This window comes from Zonotrichia leucophrys, chromosome 1 (genome assembly GCF_028769735.1).
Source record: "Zonotrichia leucophrys gambelii isolate GWCS_2022_RI chromosome 1, RI_Zleu_2.0, whole genome shotgun sequence".
In the NCBI taxonomy this organism is placed as follows: domain Eukaryota; kingdom Metazoa; phylum Chordata; class Aves; order Passeriformes; family Passerellidae; genus Zonotrichia; species Zonotrichia leucophrys.
In genome coordinates, this window is record NC_088169.1 from 95499461 (window position 1) to 95525690 (window position 26230).

General features: G+C 50.7%; 3 protein-coding genes and 1 non-coding gene across 9 annotated transcripts; 3 read left to right on the forward strand and 1 right to left on the reverse strand.

The window, feature by feature from the left end:
• Positions 1–269: 269 nt before the first annotated feature.
• Positions 270–330, forward strand: LOC135455979 (U7 small nuclear RNA). Its single transcript, XR_010442443.1, has one exon. It is a non-coding gene; the product is annotated as a U7 small nuclear RNA (small nuclear RNA).
• A 30-nt stretch (positions 331–360) lies between these two features.
• Positions 361–1186, forward strand: C1H12orf57 (chromosome 1 C12orf57 homolog). Its single transcript, XM_064723750.1, has 3 exons — positions 361–507; positions 614–790; positions 871–1186. The coding sequence occupies exons 1-3, from the start codon at positions 450–452 to the stop codon at positions 1017–1019; spliced, it is 384 nt and encodes a 127-aa protein (XP_064579820.1). The 5' UTR covers positions 361–449; the 3' UTR covers positions 1020–1186.
• Positions 1113–15908, forward strand: PTPN6 (protein tyrosine phosphatase non-receptor type 6). Of its 6 annotated transcripts, none has more exons than XM_064723692.1 (16): positions 1113–1243; positions 2428–2529; positions 7444–7566; positions 7876–8070; positions 10114–10333; positions 11087–11203; positions 11369–11485; positions 11887–11983; positions 12382–12461; positions 12567–12716; positions 12824–12955; positions 13217–13371; positions 13670–13737; positions 14100–14251; positions 14964–15061; positions 15169–15895. In XM_064723692.1, exons 1-16 carry the CDS (start codon positions 1197–1199, stop codon positions 15275–15277), a joined length of 1962 nt encoding a protein of 653 aa, XP_064579762.1. In that variant the 5' UTR covers positions 1113–1196; the 3' UTR covers positions 15278–15895. The 6 variants fall into 6 exon arrangements, with proteins under 6 accessions (XP_064579762.1, XP_064579772.1, XP_064579798.1 ...); XM_064723702.1 differs by having other exon boundaries at positions 1197–1243; positions 2431–2529; XM_064723728.1 differs by having other exon boundaries at positions 1238–1318.
• A 3624-nt stretch (positions 15909–19532) lies between these two features.
• On the reverse strand, positions 19533–26191 carry PHB2 (prohibitin 2). The gene is made up of 9 exons (XM_064723777.1): positions 25971–26191; positions 25806–25890; positions 25652–25731; positions 25062–25246; positions 22834–22963; positions 22258–22361; positions 21773–21850; positions 20915–21227; positions 19533–20106 (listed from the first exon to the last, which is right to left on the reverse strand). The coding sequence occupies exons 1-8, from the start codon at positions 26095–26097 to the stop codon at positions 21147–21149; spliced, it is 870 nt and encodes a 289-aa protein (XP_064579847.1). The 5' UTR covers positions 26098–26191; the 3' UTR covers positions 19533–20106; positions 20915–21146.
• Positions 26192–26230: the final 39 nt, after the last annotated feature.

The window sequence follows — 26230 nt, forward strand, 5'->3', positions numbered from 1 at the left end:
GAAAGGCCTGCCGGAGCCCGGCAACAACGGGAGAGGCGGGGCGTGCGCACGGCGGGCCAATGAGAAGCGAGGAATTTGCATACGATCCGGGAGGCACGGCTGGCCCGTTTGGCGGCACCGGAGACCGCCGGGATCGGCTTTGAGCGGGGCAGACGGGCGGCACCGAGTCGGGGACCCGCAGGGGAAACGTCCCAGGAGAAGAGCGGCCCTCGCCCTCACCTCGGGGTGGGTCGGCCCGGAGGGGCTCCTCGCCCGTGCGCCGTTTCCGGCAGTGATTTCAGCTCTTTTAGAATTTGTCCAGCAGGTTTCCCGCGCCCGCGGGAAGCCGCTCCCACAGGCGGTGCAATGGCAGATCGGGGCGGGGAGGCGCAGGCGCGCTCGGGCGGGGCCGGGCTGGAGCCGGTGCTGATCGGTGTGGGGCCGCAGCCGCGGCCGCCCCGTGCCGCCCCATGGCGGCCTCCGCGCAGCCCCCGGTGCCGCCGGCGCTGAGCGCGGAGCAGGCGAAGGGTGAGTGCGGGCGGTGCCGTGTCCTGGGCGGGCCGGCGGCTGAGGGCCCGTGCCGCGCCGCTGCGTGCGGGAGGCCGGCGGACGGCTGAGTGCCCGTGTCCCGCAGCCGTGCTGGCGGAGGTGATCAAGGCGTTCGGGGCGCCCGAGAACGCGCAGCGCATGGAGGAGGCTCGGGACAACGCCTGCAACGACATGGGCAAGATGCTGCAGTTCCTGCTGCCCGTGGCCACCCAGATCCAGCAGGACGTGATCAAGGCCTACGGGTTCAGCAGCGACGGCGAAGGTGGGTTTTTCCCCCGCCGGGCGGGATGCTCCGGGCCCGCCCGGGCAGCGGGGCGTCCCGCCCACCCCATTCCCTTGCAGGCGTCCTGAAATTCGCCCGGCTGATCAAGTCCTACGAGTCGCAGGACCCGGAGATCGCTAGCATGTCCGGCAAGCTCAAGGCCATGTTCCTGCCGCCCATGACGCTGCCGCCGCACGGGGCCGGCACCGGCGGAGTTGCTGCCTCCTGAGCCCGTGGAGCCCTCCCGGTGCTCCGGCTGGTGCCCTGCTTCCAAGGTGCACGTCCTGTCAGCCCTGGGAATGGGGCATTGAACAAGCGAGACTCGGTCCTGGAAGGAATGGGATGCTCCGTGTCTGCTCGCGTGTCTGCTCGCGAATAAAGCGTGTGTTGAAAATGCCCGTGTTTCATGAATGGCCGTGAGCTCAGCAGTGCTGCTCCCTGGTGCAGAGGCAGGTACAGCAGCGCTCTCTGCATGACACTTGTGACGCTCTTTTGGGAGGCCCAGTAGGCACCATGTTCTGCAAAAAGGTTTGTGCAGAGCCTCGGTGTGAAGCCCTAGGATCTGGTATCAGAGAGCCAGGTGTTAAGCACTTTACAAGGGCAAGCATTTTCAGACGTGCTGTTTGAAGCATAATGTGTCCCTCAACACGATTAGTGCTGTTCAGCAAGTGTTGTAAATGCCATTGAGGCCCCTGTCGCAGCAGGGTCAGTGCTAATTTACTCCTGCTCCCTTGTTTTGTGGCTGAATGTGCAATCCAGCACATTATCCTTAGTGAAAAAGGCAGCGGAGAGATGCAGCAGGGAGCGGCCGAGCGTGGGAGGGCTGGGCTTGCCCCGTTTGGCTGCAGCCTGGATTACAACAATATAAACAACATAAAATTTTTATCTCACCTTTTTTTTTTTGGACTGCAGAGGGATCAACCTAGTGGTGCAGCCTTGCTCCTTTGCAATGTTTTCTTTGCAGTGTCATTAAGAGGGACATCAGGTATGTCTGCTTGTAGCCTCCTGCCCTCTGTCCCTGTTGTCCTTGGAAGAATTGAGGTCCTTGGCGACAGGAACAGGGGAAAAGGGCTGAGAGTGAAGGAGCCAGGCCTGGGAGAACAGGGAGCTGCGAGCCAGGTGTGAGGGAGCTGCGTCGGGCGTTCTGTGCTCCCAGTTACAAAGCGGGCAGGAATGCAGCCAGCGAGGGCGTGAGCTCAGTGGATGGGAGGCAGGAAGAGCAGTCGGTCCCTTCCGTCTCCATCTACCTCTCCGAGCCTGGCCTTGGCCTTCCCCCACCCCTTTGATTATTCATTAACTGCAGTCCAGGAAGTGCTTTGCAAATGGTGAAAATTAAGCCCGCGGCTTGAGGCCTGAGGTTTGCCTGACCTGGAGCTACCTCCTCCTTATTCCGCCTGGGAGCAGGCGGAGTTCGGGGCTTCGCCTGTGCGCATCGGGCTCAGGTGAGTCACGGGAGGTGCTGCACCCGCAGGCACGGCCAGCTGCTGCTCCAGCGCCCCGGCACTCACCGCCATGAGCATCCCGCCCCGCCGCCAGGGTGCCACGCCACCCCTCCTCTGTCCAGGTCTTTGATCTCCCTCCCAAATCCGTTTCAACGTCCTTTCTTGCTAATTCCAATATTGCTTTATTTTCTTTAGTAGGACCCCCCTGGTTGAGGGCTGTGGTACTTCCTCCACCAGCTCCTGTCAGTCCTCCATCAGTGGGGATCTGAGAGACAAGACCCTGATGCCATCCCGTGGGTGAGTGCTGTGAATGCTAGTTAGGGCAAGAAAACAAGAGTTGTTGGTGAGAAAAATAAAAATAGCAGCAGTAGGAATTAGGCACAGAAGGGAAAAACGCCCAGTTTCTAATAGGAGCTGCCTATTAGAGGTAGCCAGAGGATTGGAGCTCGCTGTGCTTTACATCATTACTGTTGCTTCTTCTCATTTTGATAAGGAGCAAGCAGGGTTTGTGATGCCCAGTCTGCTGCAGTTCCTCTGCCACCCTGCAGCTGCAGCATCTCTGAATGGTTTTGCAGAGAGAGATGTCAGCTACCTGGCCTTTTAAATGCTGGTTATTCCTTCATTTACTGCAGTCTTTCCTAGCCCTTTATGGAACAAAAAGTGGGACCTTCAATCCTCACAGTCAGTCTAAACAGGTATCCTGCTCTGGAAGGGTGTCAGGAAATGGGATTCACACTGGCATTACTCTCTGGTAAGAATTTGGGCAACCACAGTGGTCCAGCCCTGTGCTGGAGCCCCAAGGCCTGATGGAGAGCATGTGGCTTTGGCAGGTCACAGGAGGATGGTCCATCAGCCCACCCCCAGGCAGCCTTTGCTCTGCACTAATGACTGAACTACAGCAGACTTCTGTACAGAACAGCTAAACCGCCTGTCTGAAATCATCTCTGTGCTGAGATTTACAAGAAGAAGATTAACAAATGCAATGCTCATTCTCAAAAAGGGCTCCAAATTAGCTCCCCCCCAAATGTGAGAGAAGCATGGAACAATAAAGTCATTATCTGAACAGGAGGGTGCACAGTATAATGGGGAGAGCAATGAATGTGATACTAAAGGAAGTGCCAGCATCTGCTTTTGTAAAGGCAAATATGGTCCTGTAAAACTGGAGGGGTTTGAGGGACTTAGGAAACATATGGATAAGGCAGGTCTGGCCAGTACAGTTTGCTTGGATTTAAAGAATTTGGCAAAGACTGTCTCATCAAAGTCTTTAAATAAAGGCTGAAATCATGGGATAAAAAAAGAAGATAAAGATTTTCTTGAGTAAAGAAATACTAGAGAATAGTAAATGGAAGCTGGGAATTAACATCCCATTTTTACAGCAAAGGGAAGTCATCAGTGGTCAGATCACAGGGGCCTTATCTGAAATACAGGCTGTACCTGGGAATACTGGTGAGGTGAGAAAATTGGATGATGGTAGAAAGTTATTCAGGATAATAGGGTGGGAGTTGACTTGTGACTAATTTCGGAAAGACCTAATGGCAGTGAATGAGTGGGCAGTAGAACAACAGATGAAAAGGCTTATGTAAAACAGTGTTCATACAGAAAAATAATACAAAAATTGCATATAAAACAATGATTGTGAAATAATAGTAACCTCTCTTTGATTATAGAAGTCCATGCGGTTGTTAGCTTCATGCTTGGTTGTAGTGAACATCAGAAATCACCACTGTCCATGACTCACCAGCATTGTGAACACCACATTTCTGTGCCCACCTTCACTCTTATCTCCAAATCAAAATGCCAGAATTGGAAATATCTCTGAGAGAGACAGAAAAGGTGGTCAGAGGTGTAGAATAGTTCTGTACAAAAAGAACCCCTTAGTAGGGCTGGAGTCTTCAGCCTGAGGATGGATATGGATGTTTCAGGTCTGTTACCACAAATAGCTTGGAGCAGGGGGAGAGAAACGGGAACCACAGACTGATTTTCCTTTCTTTGCAACAACCAGGTGCTAAAAAAGAGGCAGGGAGCAGGTTATAAATGAGTCAAAGGAGGGGGTGTTTCTGTAACTGAGCAATGGAGCTCTTTGCCAAAGGGTGCAAAATTTGTTATGCATTTGACAGCTGACTACAAGTAGCTGCTAACAGAGGCTTAGGAAGTACAAAGGCAAAAGAAACTCTGTACACAATCTTTCTCTCTGCTCTTCCTTTGACAACCATTTTGACCTCTGCCCTGCCTAGTGCCACCCCTGCTGCCCCAAAACTGGCTCAGGGCCCCATTTGGCCAAGTCCTGACGCCTGCCAGGGTGGAGGCTCCTCCGCTGCGCTGGAGACCTGTGGCAAGTGCTGAACCCCCTTGGGGGGGAGCACGTGTGCAGTTTTTCCTGATACCTAATCAGAATTTCCCTTGCTGCAAGTCATGCCTGTTGCCTCTTGTCTTTTGGTTGTGTCCCACAAAAAAGAACCTGACTTATCAGCTCTAAACCCCCACGGCCCCTTTTAGCTTGTCTCAGACAAGTGTTAAATCCCTCCTTAAGCATCTTTTCTTCAAGTTGAATAAACCCAGCTTGCTCTCTGCTATGTTCCAGGCTCTTCACTGCATCAGTGGCATTATGCTGGATCCTTTCCAGTTTCTTTTTTTCTTGCAGCAATCCAGATGTGTGGTTTTTAATTAGCTATTTCATTTATCTTCTGCTGTAAATTTGTTACTGCGCTAGCTGTGGCCTGCTTCCACAAGGGATTTACAAGATGAGGTTCTAACACCTGTGTTGTACTGAAAGCCAAACAGTGTAAGAGTAGTCTCTTTGCTGAAATCTCTTGACCTCTTAATTATATTAAAAAGTGTTTTAGTGGCTCAATTATAGTCTTATTATATTTAGTGGCTCAGCTGTTCCATGCTGCAGCCATTTGGGAGAGCAGCCTCAAAGATACCGACTGATGGCTTCTCTGTGGTGACATTTCCCTCCCTTACTGGTAGTTTTTAATTGGATGGCCCAGATCAAAGACACCAGGGCAGCTGCATGCATCCACTCCTTTCCTAAAATGAAAGCAAGCAGAAACATAAACTCATCCTGTAAATTATGTGATATGGGGTTTTTGTCCACAAAAATACTGTCAAGAGATTACACTGCACCCTGTGGCTTGTCCTTCTGGAGGATGCTGAGTTACACGGGATAAATGCTCTCTCACCCTTTCTTATTCTGGTCTGGGCTCTTTGCTGCCTTGTTCTTTCCCTGTTCCCCTGTGTCCAGCTAATGTTCGGTTCCTCAGACAGATTTTCTCCTTCAGTGTAGGGTGCAGGGATGCCCAAGTTTTGTTTTTTCTCTGCCTTGGCTTCACATTTACTCAGCATACTCTAATATGCTTTTGATATCAGGAATTATTTTTTGGGACTTCTTTCTGGAAGTTCCTGCCTTTTCTCCCTTGGCAATAAACAACACTTGTTTCCTGTTCCCGCTAGACTGATTTAGGTGCTCTCTTTCTGGTGCAACTTCTACAACTTTGTGCAGAAGTTGTTCCCTTGAGTTGCTCCCGTGCATTTAAAATCTCCTTGGTTTTCAATATCAGTTCCAAGTCAGTACCTCTGGCTGCCTGCAGCTCACCACACCCCAGCTCACCATGTGCATGAAACCAGAAGCATTTCTAAGGAAGCTGCTGGAGGTGCCTGGGTTGCCTTTCTAGCAATGAAGTTTAGCTTCCCACTCGTCTCTCCTGTACTTCCCTTTGTTGCTGGTTTCTGTCTTGGCCACGAGTTTTTGTCTAAGTCTTAGCTAGCAGCCTGTTCATCTTTTTGCAGGATTTCCCAGTCTGGTGGTATGTGGGGAAGTCTGCAGCTGCTGCTGCTGCTTGAAATGAGCAAGGCTCTTGCTGTTACTGCTGCCCACACCGCACAGGGTAGCTGAGATGGCCCCAGGGAATAGCCAGGCTCCTTTGCCAGCTGGATTGCACTCTTAGGCCACGGCTTAGCTCCCATTCTTTCACCAGACCTGCAGACTTGAAGCCAGTACTGTGGGCAGGGCAGTCATGGGCCACAGCTGGAAGCAGCCAGGTGACTGGAATGGTTTTCCTTCTTCTTATACGTGGTTGTCCAGGTTGTCAGCTTTGGCCTCAGTGTGGGGTGCCGGGATTTTGAAGGTCCTTGGCTCAGCTCCCTCAGTGCTGTGTGGGCTCCCTGTAGCTGTTTGTCCTGGTCTCTGCCTCATTCCTCAGCAGCTTCACCACCCTCTCCCAACCTCCCGATCCCTTTTGAGCTACCACTGCCCATGTCAGTCCCATCCCGTGGCAGGCTGGTTTCAGGCAGGCACTGCTGTGCTCAGAGCACTGGCCTGGGCCTTGAAGTCTGCAGCTCTGGGTTCACATGGATTCCCCCCTGTGCCTGTACAGAGCATGTAGGACATTTGGGACCATTTGTGTTTCTCGTTGGACTTTTGGAGGAAAAGGGGAGCAGAGGACGAGCAGAACTGAGTTTTGTGAACACGGCCAGAACCCAAAATTAATGCGAAGAGTCAGCCCTTGGGTGCTGAAGACAGGGACCCAAAAATAATAGGGGCTATGGGGAGGAAAGACACAAAAGGAGAAGCAGAAGTGTATGCAAAGCAGCTCGGGGCTGCGGAGTGGATGGCTCAGAGCGCTTCCTGTTCCCGGAGCCGTGTGTGTGCCCCGCTGTGTTCGGGCTCGCGCCTGCCCCTGCCCAGCAGCGCTGCACATCGGGCCAGGGAGCAAGGCACCTGTGCAGGGAGAGGTGCATGGAGAGGGCCTGAATGGACTGACAGTCAGCTCCTGGAGAGATACATGGCCAGCTCCCAAGAGGCACAGGAACAGCGTGGCGTTGGGTGCCCCTGCACAGACCTCCGACTTCCCTTTCCCTTCCAGCGCAAACTGATTTTTCCTCTGTGTTTTTTGGGTTGCTTTGGTGGCAGCCACTTGGCCGCCTCGGCTTTCTCCCTCCACAATGGTGAGGTAAGAGGGTCTGAGAGGTCTGTGTGTGTGAGGAATGGGACCAGGGAAGTAGGATGGATGAGGTCAGGGATGGCCCTGGAAGCCGTATCTCTCATGGGAACCATCCATAGGCTGGGAGAGGCATCAGGCAGGAAGGGATGCTGCTGCTGCTGGCTTTCACCTAGGGATGCTGGCTGGGGACCATTCTGCACCCTGCAGATCTCCACAATAGTGCCTGGCTTTTTTATTCACTTGGTCTTGCTGTTATTTTCTCTGCTAGGTGGTTTCACCGTGACCTGAGTGGGCTGGAAGCTGAAGCCTTACTGAAGGGACGAGGTGTCCATGGGAGCTTCCTGGCCAGACCCAGTCGGAGGAATCAGGGGGATTTTTCCCTTTCAGTCCGGTCAGTAACTTGGACCCCAGCTTCTGTCTTTGCAGTGTTACATACACAGATTGCCTAGATCCTCACATGTCCTCTGGCATCTTCTTCATCCTGCCTCTGTCCCTCTGAGTTCTTCTCAAGCTGTAAAATGACCTCAGCTTCCCAGTGTCTTCTAGAGCCTCCCTCAAGTCATCCAAGGAGCTTCTCTTTCCAGTCATCTTCGTTCACAGAGATGGTTTGCTCTGGTTCCATGGTGGGAGGTAGTGCAGGACACCTTCCTGCCCCTTTCCCAACCACCTCAATTGGACTGCCTTGTGCTTTATTCCACAGGGTTGGTGATCAGGTAACCCACATCCGCATCCAGAATACTGGGGATTTCTATGACCTGTATGGAGGGGAGAAGTTTGCCACCTTGTCAGAATTGGTGGAGTACTACACACAGCAACAGGGCTCGCTGCAGGACAAAGATGGAACCATCATCGACTTGAGATACCCGCTCAACTGTTCTGACCCCACGACAGAGAGGTACAGGGACAGCACGGAGCTGCTGTGCCTGTGATTAAATGTTTCGTGGCCTCTTTCTGTCCTGCCAGCATCCCCAGAGCAAATCCTGCCAAAAATGCCTCCTGCCTTTCTTAACCTCCTCTGTGTCCATGGGGGCAGCATTCCTAGGAATAGCTGTGTGTACCTTGATCCATCACAGCAGACCTAGCAGGGATCTATTTTTACTTCTGGTTTCCGGTTGCCTTTGCTATTTATACACTGTTTTTGAAAGAAAAGGTTGCGGTGTCCGCTGTGGGTCTGCAGTGGGTCTGTGGAGGGACGTGTTGTGTGGAAACCCTCAGTTGTGCCCCAAACCTCCCTGGTTATTCTAGGCCTGGGTGACTCACGTAGCTGCGAGCAGGACCATGTTCCCCTGCTATTCCTGGCCTGCTTAGTCTCCTTCCTGTCCCCGCTTTGCATGTGTCTCTGACACCAAGTTCCTAAATCAAATCAGGTGGCTTTGCCCTTGCACTTTGCTTTCAGGCCCTTTGGTGCAGCTCAGGGGAGCTGTCATGCCCTGCTCGGGGGTGACAAGTCCTTCTTGCACAGGTCCTCCTTGGGCACCTGGAGGCAGCGAGCAGGGAGGCTGAAACATCGGGGTACACCCCAGCTTGCTCGGGGTCAGGCTGCAGAGGGGCAGGTCTGCTGCTGGCTGTCCTCTCCAGTCAAGGCCATTGCTTCGTGGCCCTGCAGTTTCCTCCCTTCCTCCTGCGGTTGGAAACTTACCCCCTCCCCCCTCGGGCTCTTACGAAAGCTCCTCTCACTCTCTCCCCAAGTGATTTTCCGTCACGTGGCTTTGAAGAGCTGGGGGAGGGAGGAGTGGGACCCATTAACCCCCTCCTCCCTGTGGGGAGGGGAGGCTGGCAGACCTCTTTGATGGGCAGGAGGCGCCAACCGATGCCAAGGTGGCACCTGAGCACATGGTTGCTGAACAGTTCTCTGAGAGGAGGTTCAGAAATTAATGACAGCTGTGCACTGTCACCAGCTGCTTCTTGCAGTGCATGAGGTGAGGGTCAGCAAAAGTTACTTGCTGAGCCCAGTAATAACTGTGTGAACCTCCTGCTGTACGTGGAGCAACCCTGTGCTCTGACTAGAGGCAGGGGAGAATGAATAAATGCCCCATCTGCCCCTGTGACTGGGCTGTGGCCTCCTGAACTCCATCTCAGTTCATGGGAACAAAGAGCCCCCTATCAATGTGAAGTTCACCAGGCCAGGCCTTCCCTGTTAGCTGCTCCGTGGAAGTAAATCCATTCCCACATCCCGATGGTGAGGCGGGGAACACCTTGGTCAAATGGGGATGCTCCCGACCTTGTGCTAGGAGGAGAAGGAGCTGCTGAGTGTTTGTATTGAGGACAGGAACGTGCACATGGATCAGCTCCTGGTGCTCACTCCCATGGCCAGGGTGATTGCTGCAGTGTGGTGTGCTCAGAGAATGGGAATTATCCTTTGAGTGAAGAGGTGACTGAGTTTCAAAAAGAGGAGTTGCTGGAATGATTCTTTAATGGATCTGATCTCAGCACAACCATCTGGGTGCTGCTAAATCTGATGGGAGAGTTTCTGACTCAGTGGGGGCTTATTTTTGTTTCCCTGGTGTTTGAGTTTCCAGAGCCCCTTGCAGCAGTAAGGCAAGAGTCCCAATAATACTGTTAGGTGCTGAAACACACAAACTGCCCTGTCCCAACTGGTGTTCCAGGCAGAAAGTATTACTTACCTGTGCTTTTGTGTGTATCACACAACGGGTCACACTTGGTGCTTTCCCACTGTGTCCTCCGGCACCAGCCTTCTGCTCCCTAGGTCCCTTCTGTCTCCACCTCATCCCTTGCACTTTCCTCCTCTGCCCGGCTCTCCACGTTCTGTCTCATTTGCTTTTCCCGAGATCCTGCTCCTCCTTCCTTCCTCTCTGTCTCCCCCTTCCTTTCTTCCTCCCTCACCCTTCCCCAGTGCTGCTGTTTTTCACTCATCAGCTCAAGGGCATCCACTTCCCGCATCCCACCCCTTTTTTAACCCTCTCTTGTTTTTCCTTAGGTGGTACCATGGGCATCTGTCAGGCCCTGCAGCCGAGTCCCTGCTCCAGGCCAAAGCTACCCCTTGGACCTTCTTGGTGCGGGAGAGCCTCAGCAAACCTGGGGACTTTGTCTTGTCTGTGCTCACTGACCAGCCTAAGCCCGGCTCTGATGCGGCAGCAGGGGCAGCCGGTGCCTCTGGGGCGCGGCTCAAAGTCACACACATCAAGATCATGTGTGAGGTGAGCAGCGGGAGGGCAGGAGGAGAGGCAGTGGTCTGGTGGGTGATACCAAAATGGCTGTGACAATTTCTCCTGTTTCTTTCACTCGGGATGATGAGATTCCATGGAGAGAAGGCAACTGGCCTTCAGTGGGATTGTCAGGCAATACACCTTCTCTGGGCTTTGATCCACTGAGAGCACAGTGCCATGAACTCCATGTGCTCAGGACAAACTCTCTGAACTCCCTGCCAGAGGAAGTGCTTTCCTAGGTGATGCAGGGTGGTGCCTATGGATCTGCACCCCAGGATTGCCTTTTTCCTTCCTTTCACCAGCTTTATTCATGGGACAGGTGGAGAGAGTGGGAGTTTGCAGCCTGGAGAAAGCTGTGGGGAGGTCTTACATCACCTTCCATAACCCAAAGGAGGCTCATGGGAAAGCTGGAGAGGGATGTTTTACAAGGGCATGGAGTGATAGAGCAAGGGGGAATGCCTTCAAAGTGAAATAGGGCAGGTTTAGATGGAATAAGAGGAAAAAAATACTGTGAGGTTGGTGAAGCACTGGCTCAGGTTTCCCAGAGAAACTGTGGATGTCCCATTCTTGGAAGTGTTTGAGGTGAGGCTGTAGGGGGCGCTGGGCAACCCAAGCTAGTGGAAGGTGTCCCTGCCCATGGCAGGGGGTTTGGAATTAGCAGCCCTTTATGATGCCTTCCAACCCAAACTATTCCAGGATTCTGAGTGTTATGAGTGAGACATTACACATTTTTCCTCTGTTTAGAATGGACGCTACACAATTGGAGGGGCTGAGATGTTTGACAGTCTGACAGATCTGGTGGAGCACTTCAAGAAGATTGGAATTGAGGAGATATCTGGTTCCTTTGTGTACCTGAAGCAGGTAAGTCCAGTTTCCTGTTTTTTAGACGCTCTTTGGGGGGGGACTGATTTGTTGTTTTTTTCTGCTTTATGTCCCTTTCCTTCTTTTTTCCATGGTGCACAGAGGACACTTTGCTCTCCAGCAGCATCTCTCTCTCTCTCACCTGTTGTGTTTCCCCATCCCCAGCCCTACTATGCTACAAGGGTGAATGCTGCTGACATTGAGAACAGAGTGCACGAACTGAACAAGAAGACAAGTCTGTCTGAGGAGACGTCCAAGGCTGGATTCTGGGAGGAATTTGATGTAAGCAACTGTTGGGGGACATTATTTGGCTTTTTGGGAATTCTGCATGCACCACCTCATTCTCCATCCTCGATTTCTTCCTGTACACAAATTTCTTGTGTCTTGTCAATTTATTTCTGAAAGAAGTGTCTGTTTGGAACCAGTTCCCCTGGGGAATGAGTCTCATCTTTAAGTGAAGCCAGTGATGTAGAAATGCGCTTTTTTATGGTTGGGAGAGTGAGTCACCACGACAGTAAGGGCACAAGCCTTAGACTTATCAAGTCTAGGTTTGGTTTTCACTTCTCTGCTCCCCAACAGCGTGCCCATGTGTCATCAGAGCCACCACCACTATGCCTCCTAGTGCCCACCTCCCCTGTCATACATTGTGACCTTGCCATGACTGTTCTTTCTTCTGCTCTCAGAGCCTGCAAAAACAGGAAGCCAAGCACCTGTTTGACCGTCATGAGGGCCAGAGACCTGAAAATAAGAGCAAGAACCGATACAAGAACATATTGCCCTGTGAGTCTTGCTTCTCCACTATAAAAAAAATAAATCGACAGATAGGTGATGAAGAGCTGTCCAAGCCTCTGTCCTCCCTCCAAGCCATCCCTGTCCTCCAGAGCAGGTTACAAGGTGTATGGCACTGAGGATTTAAGAGCTGATGAGGAAGGTCACAGCCTTTTCCTGTCTTTGAAGGAAGGAGGGAGGGTTGCATCAGACTCATTAGCTTCTATGGTCCATCACAGAGGCAGAGAGATGGGAGGATGGAGTGAGATTGGTCTGAACCCAGAGGAAGAGCTGAGGCTATGGGGCATCCCTGGGAATCATGACTGAGGTGGCACAGGGCAGTGAGGGAGCTCTGTGTGGCTGTGCATGGAGTATCTCATTGCACTGTTCATTCTTTCACTGCACCCCAGTTGATCACTCCAGAGTCATCCTCCAGGGAAGGGACCCAAATATACCCGGATCTGACTACATCAATGCCAACTATGTCAAGGTGAGATTCTTGAAAGATGGCTGTGTGCCTGTCCAGAACAGTGCCAAAGCAGGGCAAGGTCTGCTGCTCCTGCAGCCCTCCTGACCCTCCCCTGTCTGCACTCAGAACACCCTGATCAGCCCAGATGAGTGCACCAAGACCTACATCGCCAGCCAGGGCTGCCTGGACGCCACAGTCAATGACTTGTGGCAAATGGTGTGGCAGGAGAACACACGCATTATCGTGATGACAACACGGGAGGTGGAAAAAGGCCGGGTAAGTACCAGTCTGGAGGTGTCTCTCCTCCCTGTCAACCATTGCTCTGCTTTTTCTGTCTCTCCTGCCTTCTGCCCACCCTCACCCTGCCCTCTCTGCCCACATAGAACAAATGTGTGCCTTACTGGCCAGAGCTGGGCAGCACCAAGGAGTACGGTCCCTACCTTGTGCAGAACGCTGGGGAGCACGACGCGCTGGAGTACAAACTGCGGCACCTCTGCGTGTGCCCGAAGGATAACGTGAGTGTGTCTGACCAGGGGCCATCCAAGCCACCAAACACCTAAACCTAGGAACTCCTGGGTACTGTGTTGATGCTGCTGTTCCAACATTCTTGGGGGTGGTGTTCCCACCTGGTTTGGTCTGGAATCACACTGGTGGAATCACCAAGAAGTGGGCAGGAGACAGATTCTCTCTGGCTCCAGACTCACCTCTCCCTGGGACAGAGGCCTGGGGCAGGACTGGGTTGCAGTTTTACCAGTGGGGTGCTTTGCTCTTCTCAGGGCAAGGCTGTGCGTGAGATCTGGCAATACCAGTACCTGAGCTGGCCTGACCATGGCGTACCCAGCGAGCCGGGAGGAGTCCTCAGCTTCCTCGACCAGATAAACCAGAAGCAAGAGAGCATCCCCAACGCAGGGCCTATTCTGGTACACTGCAGGTTGGTACAGAGGCTGGAGTTTGAAGCATCCTCTATCCCTTATCTGGGCTGAGATACAAAAAATCTGTCCTGCTGCTTCCTGCTGTACCCCAGGATTTGTGAGTGAAGCATATGCCAGTCCCAATATTTGCTTTTTTCTTCTTCAGTGCCCCCACACCAAACTCTCTACCTGTTGAACCCGTGACTCTTTTGTGGCATTGCTGAAAGCTGCTACAAGAGGCACATCCTTCCCCAGAAGCAGCTGCATTTTGTTTCAGGAGCTGTCTTGCTCTGACCTCTGCTTGTCCTCTCCTTGCAGCGCTGGGATTGGCCGCACTGGGACCATCATCGTCATTGATATGATAGTGGAAACAATCTCCACCAAGGGTAAGAGGACTCAAAATGAACTGGGCTACCCAGTAGGGCTTTGCCTTTGAGTTCAGCTGCAGAGGGATGAAAACTATCAGCTGTCAGAGGGAGAAGATCCTGCCACAGCTTTAAGTTGTTCTGCTGGATCTCTGTACATATCCACTTCTTACAGCTTTAGCCTTCCCTGAGCTTTGGCTTTTCTTCCAAGGCCAGACATCAAATATACTGAGCGGGGGGAGAGATAGGAGCTTCATACAGGAATAAAGAGTATGGAAGGAGTGGAAACTTCTTGTCTGTCCTCTGCTGTGGCTGCTTTTGGTAGAGAGCTGGGGGAGGGGGCAGTGAATATGTCCGCAAGCTTTTCTGGTGCTCCTTGCTAGGGCTGGACTGCGACATTGACATCCAGAAGACCATCCAGATGGTGAGGGCCCAGCGATCTGGGATGGTGCAGACAGAGGCCCAGTACAAGTTCATCTACATGGCCATCTGCCAGTTCATAGAGGCAACCAAGAAAAAGCTGGAAATTATCCAGGTGAGAGCAAAGGGGCTCTGCTGCCCTGTCAGCCTAAGCCCTGCATGCTGCTGGCTCTGAGCTCAAGTGTTCTGTTTCAGAAGCTTTGAGCTAACACAGAGATTTACGCAGACTACAATGGTACAGTAAGAGCTGTGTCCCTGTTCCTCTCTTCTAAGATTTTTAAATTCAAGGGACAAGTTCATTAGCAGTTCAAGTACCAATCCCTTCTGAACTGCTGGACAGCAGTTAAATTTTAATGCAGTTACTTTAACTATGTTCTGAGTAATATCACCAAGTGCTGTTTTGTAACAAACTTTTTTTAGGACAAGCAAAGACCTTCCTTGCCTCTTCTTTCCTCTTTGTCTTTCACATCCTAGTTTTGCAGCTGCAAAATCTTTTCCTGCTATTTGATAAGTGGTGTCTTTTCTCTTTCCTTGTAGCTTCTGACACCCTGCTGTAGCTCCTGCTGTTTTAATATTCTTTAGCAGAAATTTGGGACTTTTAGGTGTTCTAGTGCCTCCAGAGATTTGCTGCCCCACTGTTGCCTCCTGTACAAAGGCTACATTTGCACCTGCTGCTCACCTCTGGCAGTGGCAGTGTGCTGAGCCCAGGCACTTCAGCAATCCACCAGCTTTCACTGAGATCCTGGCACAAAGTGGGCTTTAACAGCCAGAACTCTTCCATGGTGCCTCCAGATCACCCTCTTCTAAGCCTTTTTCCTCTCCTGCAGTCTCAGAAAGGCAAGCCAAACGAGTGTGAGTATGGGAACATCGCCTACCCCCCTGCAGTGAGGAATGCACATCCCAAGGTTTCCCGAAAACCTTCCAAGTAAGAGCTCACCCACAGCAGAGACCCAGCTCTGCCTGCCCCTGGCAAGTCTGCCTGCTGGCTTGGCTGGCTTTTTCCTCTTCCTTACTTTTTCCCTGGTCTTACAGGCAGAAAGAGGAGTCAACAGTGTATGAGAACTTGGGGAAAAAGGAGGAGAAGGTGCGGAAACAACGCTCCTCAGAGAAGAAGCTGAAAGGCTCACTAAAGAAAAAATAATCATTACGTTGCAGGTAGCCCCATGGGGGTTTGAACCTGGGCTGCAGGACTGGAGCTCACATCCAGCTGGCCTGTCTCGCATTCCTTGCTCTTGGACAGGAACAAAGCCTTCCCCTTCTTTCCTGTGCCAGCTTTCAGTGCCGTGACCCATGGAGACAGTATCTCAGCTGACCAACTCCATGGTCCCTTGCCTGTGCAGGCCAGCACAGCACTGCCCCCTCATCATCCATTAGCAGAAAAAGGTCACACCCCTCCTTCCCTTGCTCCCTGAGCACCAGGCCCAAACCCACCTCTGCTGTGTCAGCTTCAGAGGAATTCTCAGCCAAGAGCTAAGGAAGGTCACTCCAGGAGCCACATCTGTGCCCAGTGCTGTGAGTTAGAGTTTATCCCGTTTGTGTTCCCTGAAGCCTCAGCTTTTCAAGTATGAAGGTTTGGGCCTGTTTCAGCTCAGCTCCTCTGCAATTCAACAGGAGACTTCCCCCTTCCTTAATACCAACCTTCTGCCCCTCTTATCCTTTTGCTATCCCATCCTTCACCAGGATGCTGTAAATATACCAGAATTTGATGTGATGGCCATGTTTTCTGTTTTGTTTGTAAATAAACTTGTGTTTGTTTGGCTACCAGGTCCCAAAAGGTGTTCTTCTCCGAGTTTTAGCTGTACTTCTGATTTTACCTGCAGACCTGAAAAGACTCACAAGGATGGCTCCAGCTTAGTTTTTCTGATTTCATGTTGCCTTCAGGCTTCTGAACAGAAGCTGTGACCAATTATGGTGGCCTCTTGCTGTGAGGCTCAAGTGTTGGTGGTCAGCAGGGAAGCCTGAGCACGGAAAGTCAGGTGTGACAAACTCTGACATAGCTTTTATATCTAAATTCTACTTGTGGGTTTTCAAAATGTGAACAGACAAAGCCACAGTTGCTCTGACCTCGTGCTGCTAACACTGCCACTTCCAGCAGCAGCCTGGTTCAAAGGCTTCCAGGGCCCCTTCCCACCAGGATTTATACACAATGCATTGGGAGGAAGGACACTGCTTGCTGTCATTTGATATGGCAAGAAAGTTGGTTGGAAGCATTTGGAAAGCAGAAGAGACCTTGTGAGCAGAGCCTCTTTCTGTGTGCCAGCCTTCAGCTTCCCTTAGCCTGTGAGCCCGTAGGCCTGTGTGTGCATTTCCCAGCTGGCTCTCCCATTCCATTGCCACTAGAGAAAGAAACAGGAAAGGGGCAGTGGGGGAAATAAGGGGCAGAAGTAAAAATGGGTGGAGTGACACGCTGTGTTTCACAATGCCAGATACCCTCTTTTAAGTAATGGGGAGGGGCTAAAGTCCTGGCCTAAGGGAACATCTACCTTTGCCTGAGACCCCTGGGTAGCTTCAAAGGACAGGACCCACTGTCTTCCTTCTTAAACAGCTGCCACAGCCTAAAGCAAGGCATACCAAGGGTTAGCTTAAACTCTACCTGAAGTCTGAAAATAAAGACATCGTGTGGAACAAGCTCAGGTTACTGAGAACCTTCTTTGTGTTCAAATCCTGAGCTTGATGTGCCCATAATGTCCAGTCTACAAAAATTTTAGACTGAACAAGGACTTTCCTGACTGCACATCAAGAAATACAGCACTGTCATAAGCAGTTTACTCTCCTTTACATAGGATCTGTTACACACAAATACTTTGGGGCAACTATTTGAGAATGACTTTTCAAAGTTGGTTCAAAGAATTTGTGCTTCTGTGACGCTGCAAGTCCAAATATATAGGTATTAGTTATGGCTTGGATTGCCAGTAAGCTTCAAACTAGGAATCCATAGATTTTATCTGTTCCTTTAAAGATCTCGTGCTCTGCTTCACCATGGTAAGAAGTCCCTAAAGGCCTCTTTTCTTCCCTGGAGAGCTCAAGTTGGAGTTGTTTGTAAAAAGAGATGCTTGGTTGTAAACAGACATGGTCTCTGGGGTGGCTGTCTTGATCATCATGATCATGAAACAGCTGAGTTGAAAATCCTAGAGATAGGAGAAAAACTGTAAGTAAAGCTACTGCCCTGGACCTGGGGAGAGCAGACTTTAGGCTGCAGGGAAGCAGTTGGTAAGGTCCCCATGGAACTGCTTTAGAGGACAGTGGGGTACATAAAAGCTGCCCACTTTTTACAGGGCCCCTTTCCAGGAGCACAGCAACAGGCAGTTACAATGTGTCAGAAGTCCAGCCAGGGAGGCTGAGGGCTGGCTTGGCTGAGCAAGGAGCTCCTTCTGCAACTCAGCAGAAAGTGCATGGACTTTGGAAAGGACAGATTATGCAGGGGGACAGACATGGTCCTTGCCACTCTAGGGAAAAAAGGCCCAAGCTCGAGTTGAAGCTGGCTGGTACTATGATGAGTAAAAATAGGCATTTTAAAGTATGTTAAGAGCAGAAGGAAGAGTAAAAGTTTGTCACTTGATGAGGTGGGTCACCTCATCCCCAAATAGTGACAAAGCAGAGACATTTAATGCTGTTTTTGCTTCTTCCTCTGACACTGGTGACAAGGGGGTGTCTGGAGCCCTGAGCTGGATGGCCATGGCTGGGGGAATGATGAACTCCCAGCTGACTTGGAACTTGTATGGGATTTGCTGCTGCAACTGAATGCACCCAAGTCTATGGGGCCCAGTGGGATTCCTCCCAGGGTACTGAAGAGGTGGTCATGTAACTGTGAGACCTCTCTCAGTTATTAATCAGCAGCCTTGGAAATCTGTGTAAGTTGACATGGAGGCTGGCAAATGCTGTCCCAGTTTTCAAGAAGGGGAAAAAAGAAGATCTTGGTAATTACAAGTCAATCAGTTTCACTTTGGTGCCTGGTAAAACTGTGGAGAAAATTAGTCTGGAAGCTATCAAGAAAAAGACTTGAAAGGCAATGCAGTCATTGATCAAAGTGTGCATGAGTTCTTGAAGGGAAAGTCCTGCCTTACAAATGTAATGACCTTTCACAACAAGGCTACCCACCTAGCAGTCAAAAGGAAGGCAGATGTGGGGTGTTTTTTTTTGTTTTGGCAAAGCTTTAGATAGTGTCACCATATCCCTCTGGACAGCATTCAGCACACAGCCACAATTTCATCCACGCAAAACTGAACAAGAGCAAATGCCAGATTCTGCACCCAGAATGCTGCAATCCTGGATGTGAACACAGACTGAAGGATGAGACTGGGGTGCAGCCCTGCAGAAAAGACTCTGGGCATTCTGAGTGACGGCAGGCCCTGCAGGTGCGTTATGCTGGGCTGTGGCTAGCACAGAACAGTTAGCTGGCCAAAGAAGTGAGGTCCCACTGCACTCAGCTCCAGCCTCACCATCACTGGGTGCAGCTTCAAGCTCCACAATGCAAGGAGGATATAAAAATAATTATAATGTGTCCAAAGGAGAGCAACAAAGACAGCAAGGAAATGTGTCACTTACAAGGAGCAGCTGAGGATACAAAGTTAATTCAGCTTGGAGAAGACCAAGGGCTGACCTAACGCCTCATCAGGGGCAGCAGAAGGGGGGTGCTGATCTCTTTTCTTTGGTGTCCAGCAACAGGACACAGGGAATGGCTCAAGCTGCACAGGGGGAAGTCCAGGTTGGGTGTCAAAAAAAGGGTAATTTACAGGGTGGCCAAGCTCCCCAGGGGAGCAGCCATAACCTTGAGTCTGTCTCTGTTCAAGTTGTGTTTAGACAATGCTCTCACCTGAAGTTTAACTTCTAGGTTGCCCCAGACTTGATCTTTGTGAGACCCTTCCAACTCAGGACATTTATGAATCTATGCTGCTTTGATAACCTCAAAGCCCTAAATCTTAGTACAGGGCAGCCCAGAAACAGCAAGAAGCTCCCCCTAAAGGACACAAGATCTTGCTGTTGAAACGCAAGCAAAGGAGTTTAGTCAGTTGAGGAAGATTTCTCCTCCTCTTTTCAGCCAGAAAAACAGAGAGGGGAAAAAGCCCAAGGTGTAACAATGGAGGGCAGGACACAGCAGAGATGCTGCTGTGACCTGGAAAAGCAGGAAAACCTATCCTCATCTGCAGCCCTTCCTCACAGGCAGCTAAGGAACCAGCCTGGTCACCCACACAGCTCGATGAGCATCCAAACATCTCTCCTCTCCCCCCACACTTTGATGATCTGCCAGTGACCCTGAGTGAATTTCTTTCTTTTGTTCCTTTCCCTTCCTCATCCTCATTCCAATTTCAACCAAATAAAATCTCTGTTCCACCTCTCACTACATAAAATAACCACTTTTTTCCCCATGCACTAAGCAGACTTAGACACAATAAAAATTTGGTTGTTTTTTTTTTCTTTAATTTTTACAAATATCTGAAAGCATCACTGAGCAGACAGTGACACAAGTAAGATATTCCAGCAGTGACAGGCACCCAATGAATGGCATTGTCCTGAATTCAGTCCCAGGTTCTCTTGGGATCAAGAGTGAGAGAGAATCAAAATTGACTAGAAAAAAAAGCCTGGTGCTGATGGCAGAAGAACTCCCTCACTTGGCCAAAAAATAATTTGATATCCTACAGAAATCTAAATATTAATGAAGATTAGAGGCAAATATCCACGTGGTTTAATACCAGTAAGCCCCTTTGCCCCCTCTCCAAATTTAACTGGTGGGATGAGGAAGGAATTGCAGCTGCCTAGAGGCAGAGCTCGTTCCTGTAACTGAATCACCACAGATGGAGCAGAGGCATGGGGACAAAATCTGGCTACTGGATTAAAAACTTCATAGTGAGGACAAACAATACTAGTGGAGGGAGTTCAAAGATCCTCACTCTTATCTTCTGCTGGTCAGCAATGCTGGTTCTAGGAATCTTCAGCTTCTTTCATTTCTTGCCTTTGGGTAGGAGACTGTCACTGAAAGGGAGACAGAAGAGAGTCATCAGTACAAGTCACCAGAAAGGACAAGCAAAGCTGTACCAGCCCTCAATATGGATTCTGAGGTATGGGTCACACCCAAAGGATCTGAACTTCCAAGTCCTTCCTATTAGGCAGGTGTTTTTTTTTCTTTTCCAAAGCCCCTTAAATCTTCTGGAACAAATGTAACAGAATCTGGGCAGAAGTGAGGAAAAAAGGATGTTATAATCAAAGATCCCAGAGAAAAGAAACCAACTCTGGTTTCCCTTCTCAGTTCTGAGAAATCTAAGCTTTCAGCTGCATCCTGCTAGCTCAGCTGGCACTGCCTTTTTCAGTAAACACCAAATTCCCTGACAGCTCTGAAAGCAGGAGATGGAGTGGTCTCACATGAACTAGAAAGCTTCTGGACAATAACAAAAGCATCTTCCCCAGAGATCATCAGCCCAAACCACCACAAATTCCCAAGATCATCTGCCTGCCTCCTTCTAGCCCTGTCTGCCATAACCACAGGATGCCCTGTACATGTGGTAGCTCAGAGAAGGCTCCACAGTTACTGCTGCCTTTCCCATGCAAGGCTCCCTACGAGGCACACATGGAGCTCCAATTACTGCACACTCCATGTACGTGTTTGTGTGGTTCTCTTTACGAGAAAGCTTCAAGTTTCACATCACAGATGGGAATTGAGGTGGGGACTGGAATAAACTTGCTGGGGCCAAAATGGCCCAGGCCAGAAACATGCCAGGCACCAGGAAACAGCAACAGCCTGGTTCCAGTACTAACAAAAGGATCAAAACGTGCAGTGCCTTACCTTCCTCTGTGTCAGCAGATGCAGTAAGGGGTGCAGGGTGGGAAAGAAAAAAAACCAAGAGTAAATTGATGAGATTAAACAAAAAAACCCATTCCCGCAGTAGGAGAGGCTGCTCCCTACTTGGCTATATCCTCTGACATCGGGGTCCTCTCAGAAAAAGATCCTGAGAGAGCTCCAGCAAGGGGAGCAGCTTCCCAGGCAGGGTGCAGACAAACCCAGGCACTCAGCCCCTTTACCTGGTGAAGGCCTCATCCTGCAGGTTCAGTACCAAGTTATCTGCTGTGAGATACACACGGTTTTGTGAGGCAGCAATCTGAAAAAGAAATACATTACAGACATGGCATCCAGGACTAAAAATGCACATGGAGGAACAGCACTAGGAACCCTTCTCCCCCTTCAGATACAGCATTCTTGTTAATTACTTAAGATCTCATTTAAATCAATGCAATTCCCCAAAACAACTCCCTCCTTCCTGAGTTCCCATCCCAGAGCCATCAGACTTTCTAAAAGAAGTGTTCATTCTGTCTCTCTGTCACAAAGACCTTTGATCCCACATTTATCTGTCCCCCTTTCTCAGCTGCAGCTAACCAGAAGCTTTAGGGGGCTGCAGCAGAGGGTGGGTGATGGAATCTGATGTGGATCTGACCATGTCACATGAAGGGCATGAACTCTGAGCTTCACATCTAATTGCAGATCCTTGCTAAGTCTTAAGCTCTAATTGAGCAGAGAAGGGCTGGGCAGGAACAAAGATCAGGACAGGGCAGATCACATTCGCCTTAAATTCATCATGTGGCCACTGGGCTGGGGGGACACAAAGACTGCAAAAGGACAAAGGGAATTCTGTGCCCAAATGCTCACCGTTTTTGAGATGTTTTGAGCAGCTCGGATCTTGCGTAGCTTGATGTAGCCTGGATTCCTGCTGAGAGCTTCCCCGAGGTACAAGGGAACCAAAGTTAAGGAAAATCCCACAAACAGAAGCCGCTTACCCTCAAGGAATTCTTCCTAAGCCATACTCAAGAACATCTCAGTGGGTAAAAAGCAATCTCTTTCCCAGTAACATGAGCCTTTGGGTAGGCATATTTTCACCTGCCCAGATATGGACATTATGGATTATGGTCACACACAGCAAATGAAAGTTAAACTTTACAACAAGGAGCGCAGGTCCATGGCCTGTAACCTCAGACAAACCTCGCTCCAGCCGACTGCAGGAAGGGAAAAAAGAACAGTGACCTACTTGAGCTATCATCAGATCCCACTCTCCTAAGCATGAGCCCAGTGTGACAGATCCTCAGCACTGCCAAGCTCATAAGCCACATCCCACAAAATCTCCTGAAGCAGGATATCATCTTGGCAGCTGTCGCTTCTCCTTCAGCCTGAACTATCTTCTGCTTCTGCTCCTGCTTGGCCTTCTCCACCAGGAACTGGGCACGCTGTGCCTCCTGCTGGGCTGCAGGGAGAAGGGACACAGGCATTGGAAACACATTGTCTCTTCTAACAGAACCTGACAGCTGAGACCAGGGGCTCTGCTTCCCAAAGAACCAGTAACATTCTGGGACCACATCCAAGTACAAAACATACCTGAGAGCACTTTACCTTCTCTTGAGTAAAACCCACAGCACCCAGAGCCTCCACATGTACCCCCCACAGTGAGTGACAGAGTCCCAGTCTGAAGAGAAACCTTAGTTTTGGGAACTCAGTCCCTCCTGTGGTCTATCCCATTAGCTATGGCTTTCTGGTAACACTTGCAAAATAAACCTGTTCAGCTCTGTTACTAAGGAGGCTTAGAGATTTGTAACCCTGTGCCTGAACTTATACAGTGACACAGCAGTGACACACTAGCCCAAATTCCACCTCCTTGTTTAACAGCTCAGTGAAAAGGCAAAGGCAATCCACCCTTGTCAGGCACCAGTGGAACTCACCCACTTGCTTAGCCTCCACAGCAGCTGTGTATTCACGGCTGAAACTGAGCTCTGTGATAGCCACATCATCCAGGATGAGGCTGAAATCCTTGGCTCTCTCTGTCAGCTCTCTCCTAATGAGCAGAGACACCTGAAACACACACACAGCAACAAGAGTAGTCCCAAGCACAGCGTGCTCTCACTTTCTGAGCACTCCAAAAGCAAAGCACAGCTGCTCCTCACAGCGTTGGGAGAGACATTCCCCAACCCCAGCTCCAAACCATGGACATCAACACCACCTCTGAGTAACATATCCACAGCCACAAAAACCATTTTCAAAACTCTACTACAGCTCATTTATAGTTACTACTAAACTGCTCTATGCAAGTAACACTATGAAAGTAAAAAACCTTGAAAGCATCTTTTACTTTCACATCCTGCTACATCCAGTTCCATAGTTCCCACAGTTTTGGCAATAAACATTTCTTTATCCACCCTGGTTTTGCCACTGTTTGCAGGCTGTGCTTTCATAACTGTACTCCAACACAAAAAAAGAAATGACCACATAATTTTTTTAACCTGTATCGCATCTCTTAATACAGTAGCTACTTGTCTCGTGTAGCTACTCCGCTTTTTGTGGCTGCTTTGGCTGGGTTTTGCTGTTAGATACTTTGATTTATTCTACTCTTACTTCCCAGCATCTTTTTCAGGCAGCCTGACAAGTCCTGTACCAAATATTTACTTAAACAGAAACTTTTGCTACAGTATCACATGCTTGGCCAGCAGACCATTTGCTTTTACTTTTACTGCAGCGGTTTCTGAGCAGAACTCTAAAGAGTGGCAGAAACCTTTCCTGAGGGAGCTGTGAGTGCACAATTACATGAAATCACTGATTTTTTTTCTATCAATCCCTTCAATACCACATAACTTTATAATAAAAAGCACTGGATGGATACATAACAAAAAGACAAATGTAATTCAGTTTGTTCCAAAATTTCAGAGATCAAAGAATGATTCTCATCTGAGATCACAGATGCTTAACAGCTTTTGCTTCCAGCACAGCCGAAACCCTCACAGATATTCCTTGCTGTCCCATCCTCTCCGTGCATTCTCTTTCTACATGAAAACCAACAAATCCCTGCAGTGCACTCCATGTGGATGAGCACAAAAAGCCAAAGCCCCTCACCAGGGGAATGCAGATAATTTCTTACAACAAAACCTAAGGATACTCAGTTCTACTCTTTGGTTCTTTTGACATGGATGAGCGATGTGGTCTCTGATAGCTGAGAGATGCTTTGTATTTCATCTAACAACTTTTCCTCTTCAGCACTGTCCTGGTCCTGCAGGACCTCCTCTAACACCTTTTACAACAAGGCCAGCACCCCCTCTCTGCACCAGCTCTAAAGGGATGAGAGCTCTCAGAATCCCTGGCAAACTATTACAGTACAAACTTTCACAACAGGCATTTTAAAGCTAGATGTTTCTATTATTTTGCAACACTCCCCCAGAGAACAGTCCAAGCCTTTTCTAATCAGTGCCTGCAGGGAGGGTGCCAAGACAACTGAGCCAGGCTTTTCTCAGTGATGTCAAACAATAACACAAGAGGCAATGGGCAGAAACCAGGACACAAGAAGCTCCACCTGAATATAAGAAATAATTTCTTTACTGTGCAGGTGACAGAGCACTGTAACAGGCTGCCCAAGGAGCTTGTGGAGTCTCCCTCACTACACACATTCCAGGACCATCTGGATGCAATCCTGTGCCATGTGCTCTGGAATGACCTTGCTTGAGCAGGGAGGCTGGACCAGATGACCCACTGTGGTTCCCTTCCAACCTGACCCTTTCTGTGATTGTGAACAGAAGTTATCTGTGACCTTCTGAAGCATCCATCACTGACAGGTTAACTGTTTGTTAACTGCTCATTCCCATTGTTTTTCAGATCTTTCGAAACTGCTTAATTTGCTCTGACAGTCATTCCAAGATCTGTATTTTAAAAGGCTGTTCCACTGACACCTGTGGACAATTAAGCAAACCGGCTTCTTCTCCCCTAATGTTACATTCTGGTGTACTCTGTGCACCAACACACCCAGTTTCCCCCTGGGAAGCTGTCAACACAGTATTTATACCTGCACTGGAATCAAACTGTGCATGGGACACTCTTCCCATGAGGATGCACTCCCCAGCTGAGCACAGCCACCCTTTCCTCCCCTGCCAGCAGGCTCCCCCCGAGGCTGCCGGGCCGGGCTCACCTGGGCCCTCTGCGTGATGAGCTGCGAGGCGTTGAACTTGGCCACGACGCTCTTGAGCACCTCGTTGACGATGGAGGGCAGCACTCGCTCCTCGTAGTCCAGCCCCAGGCGCTGGTACATGCTGGGCAGCTCGGCCGCGTTGGGCCGCGTCAGCACCCGCAGGGAGATGTTCACCATCTGCAGGTCTGCGGGCACAGCCGGGTCAGGGCTGGGGCACAGCGAGAGCCCCCGCAGCCCTCAGCCGGGATGGGACAAGGACAAGGACAAGGAGCAGCGGCATCCACGGGGAGAGGGGCGTTCTGGTTGGAATTAGGAGGAAATCCTTTACGGAGAGGGTGGTGAGGCACTGGCACGGGCTGTGCAGGGAAGCTGTGGATGGCCCAGCCCTGGAGCTGCTCATGACCAGGTCGGACGGGGCTTTGAGCAACCTGGTCTGGTGCAAGGAGTCACTATGCGCGGCACGAGATTGTGACTAGACGATTTTTAAGATCTATTCCAAGCCCTCAGCATTCCATAATTGTGTGAGGAGCGCCAGCACTATGGCGGAATTCCAGTCCCGTGCCTCCCCCCTCGCGGCCCCTGTGTCTCACCTTTGGAACCAGTGGGGGAGGAGATTTTCCGCGGCCGCGCTCGGATGTCGTAGATGATGGGATACTGGAACCAGGGGATCCTGCGGGAGCGGAGCCGCGTTAGGGGCGAGGGCCCCGCCGGGCCCGGAAGGGGGCCGGGGGGGCCGGGCCCTACCTGAAGTGCAGCCCCTCGGCCAGGATGGTGTCCTGCTGCACGCCGCCGATGCGGTTGAAGAAGATGGCGCGCTGGCCGCCCTCCACTGCGGGGAGAGAGCGGAGGCTTGGTCAGCACGGATAGCGGGCATGAAGGATCCGAGGGGTTAGGGGGAACTCCACTCACCAATAAAGACTGACTCTCGCACGCCATAGGCCAGGGCACCGGCGCCCAGCAGCAGCTTAAGCGCGGTGCCGACGCCGCGGGGCCCGGTCGGCAGCCGCCCCGCCAGGTCCTTCAGGTTCTGCGCCATGGCCGCCCCGCCGCCGCCCCCGCCGGGAAGGACACCGGAAGGAGCGACCGCCGTGCCGCTCCGGCGGGAAACCGCGGCGCCAGGAGCGCCCCGGCTGCCCCTTCCCTCCCCCAGCACTCGCCTTCCGGCGCGG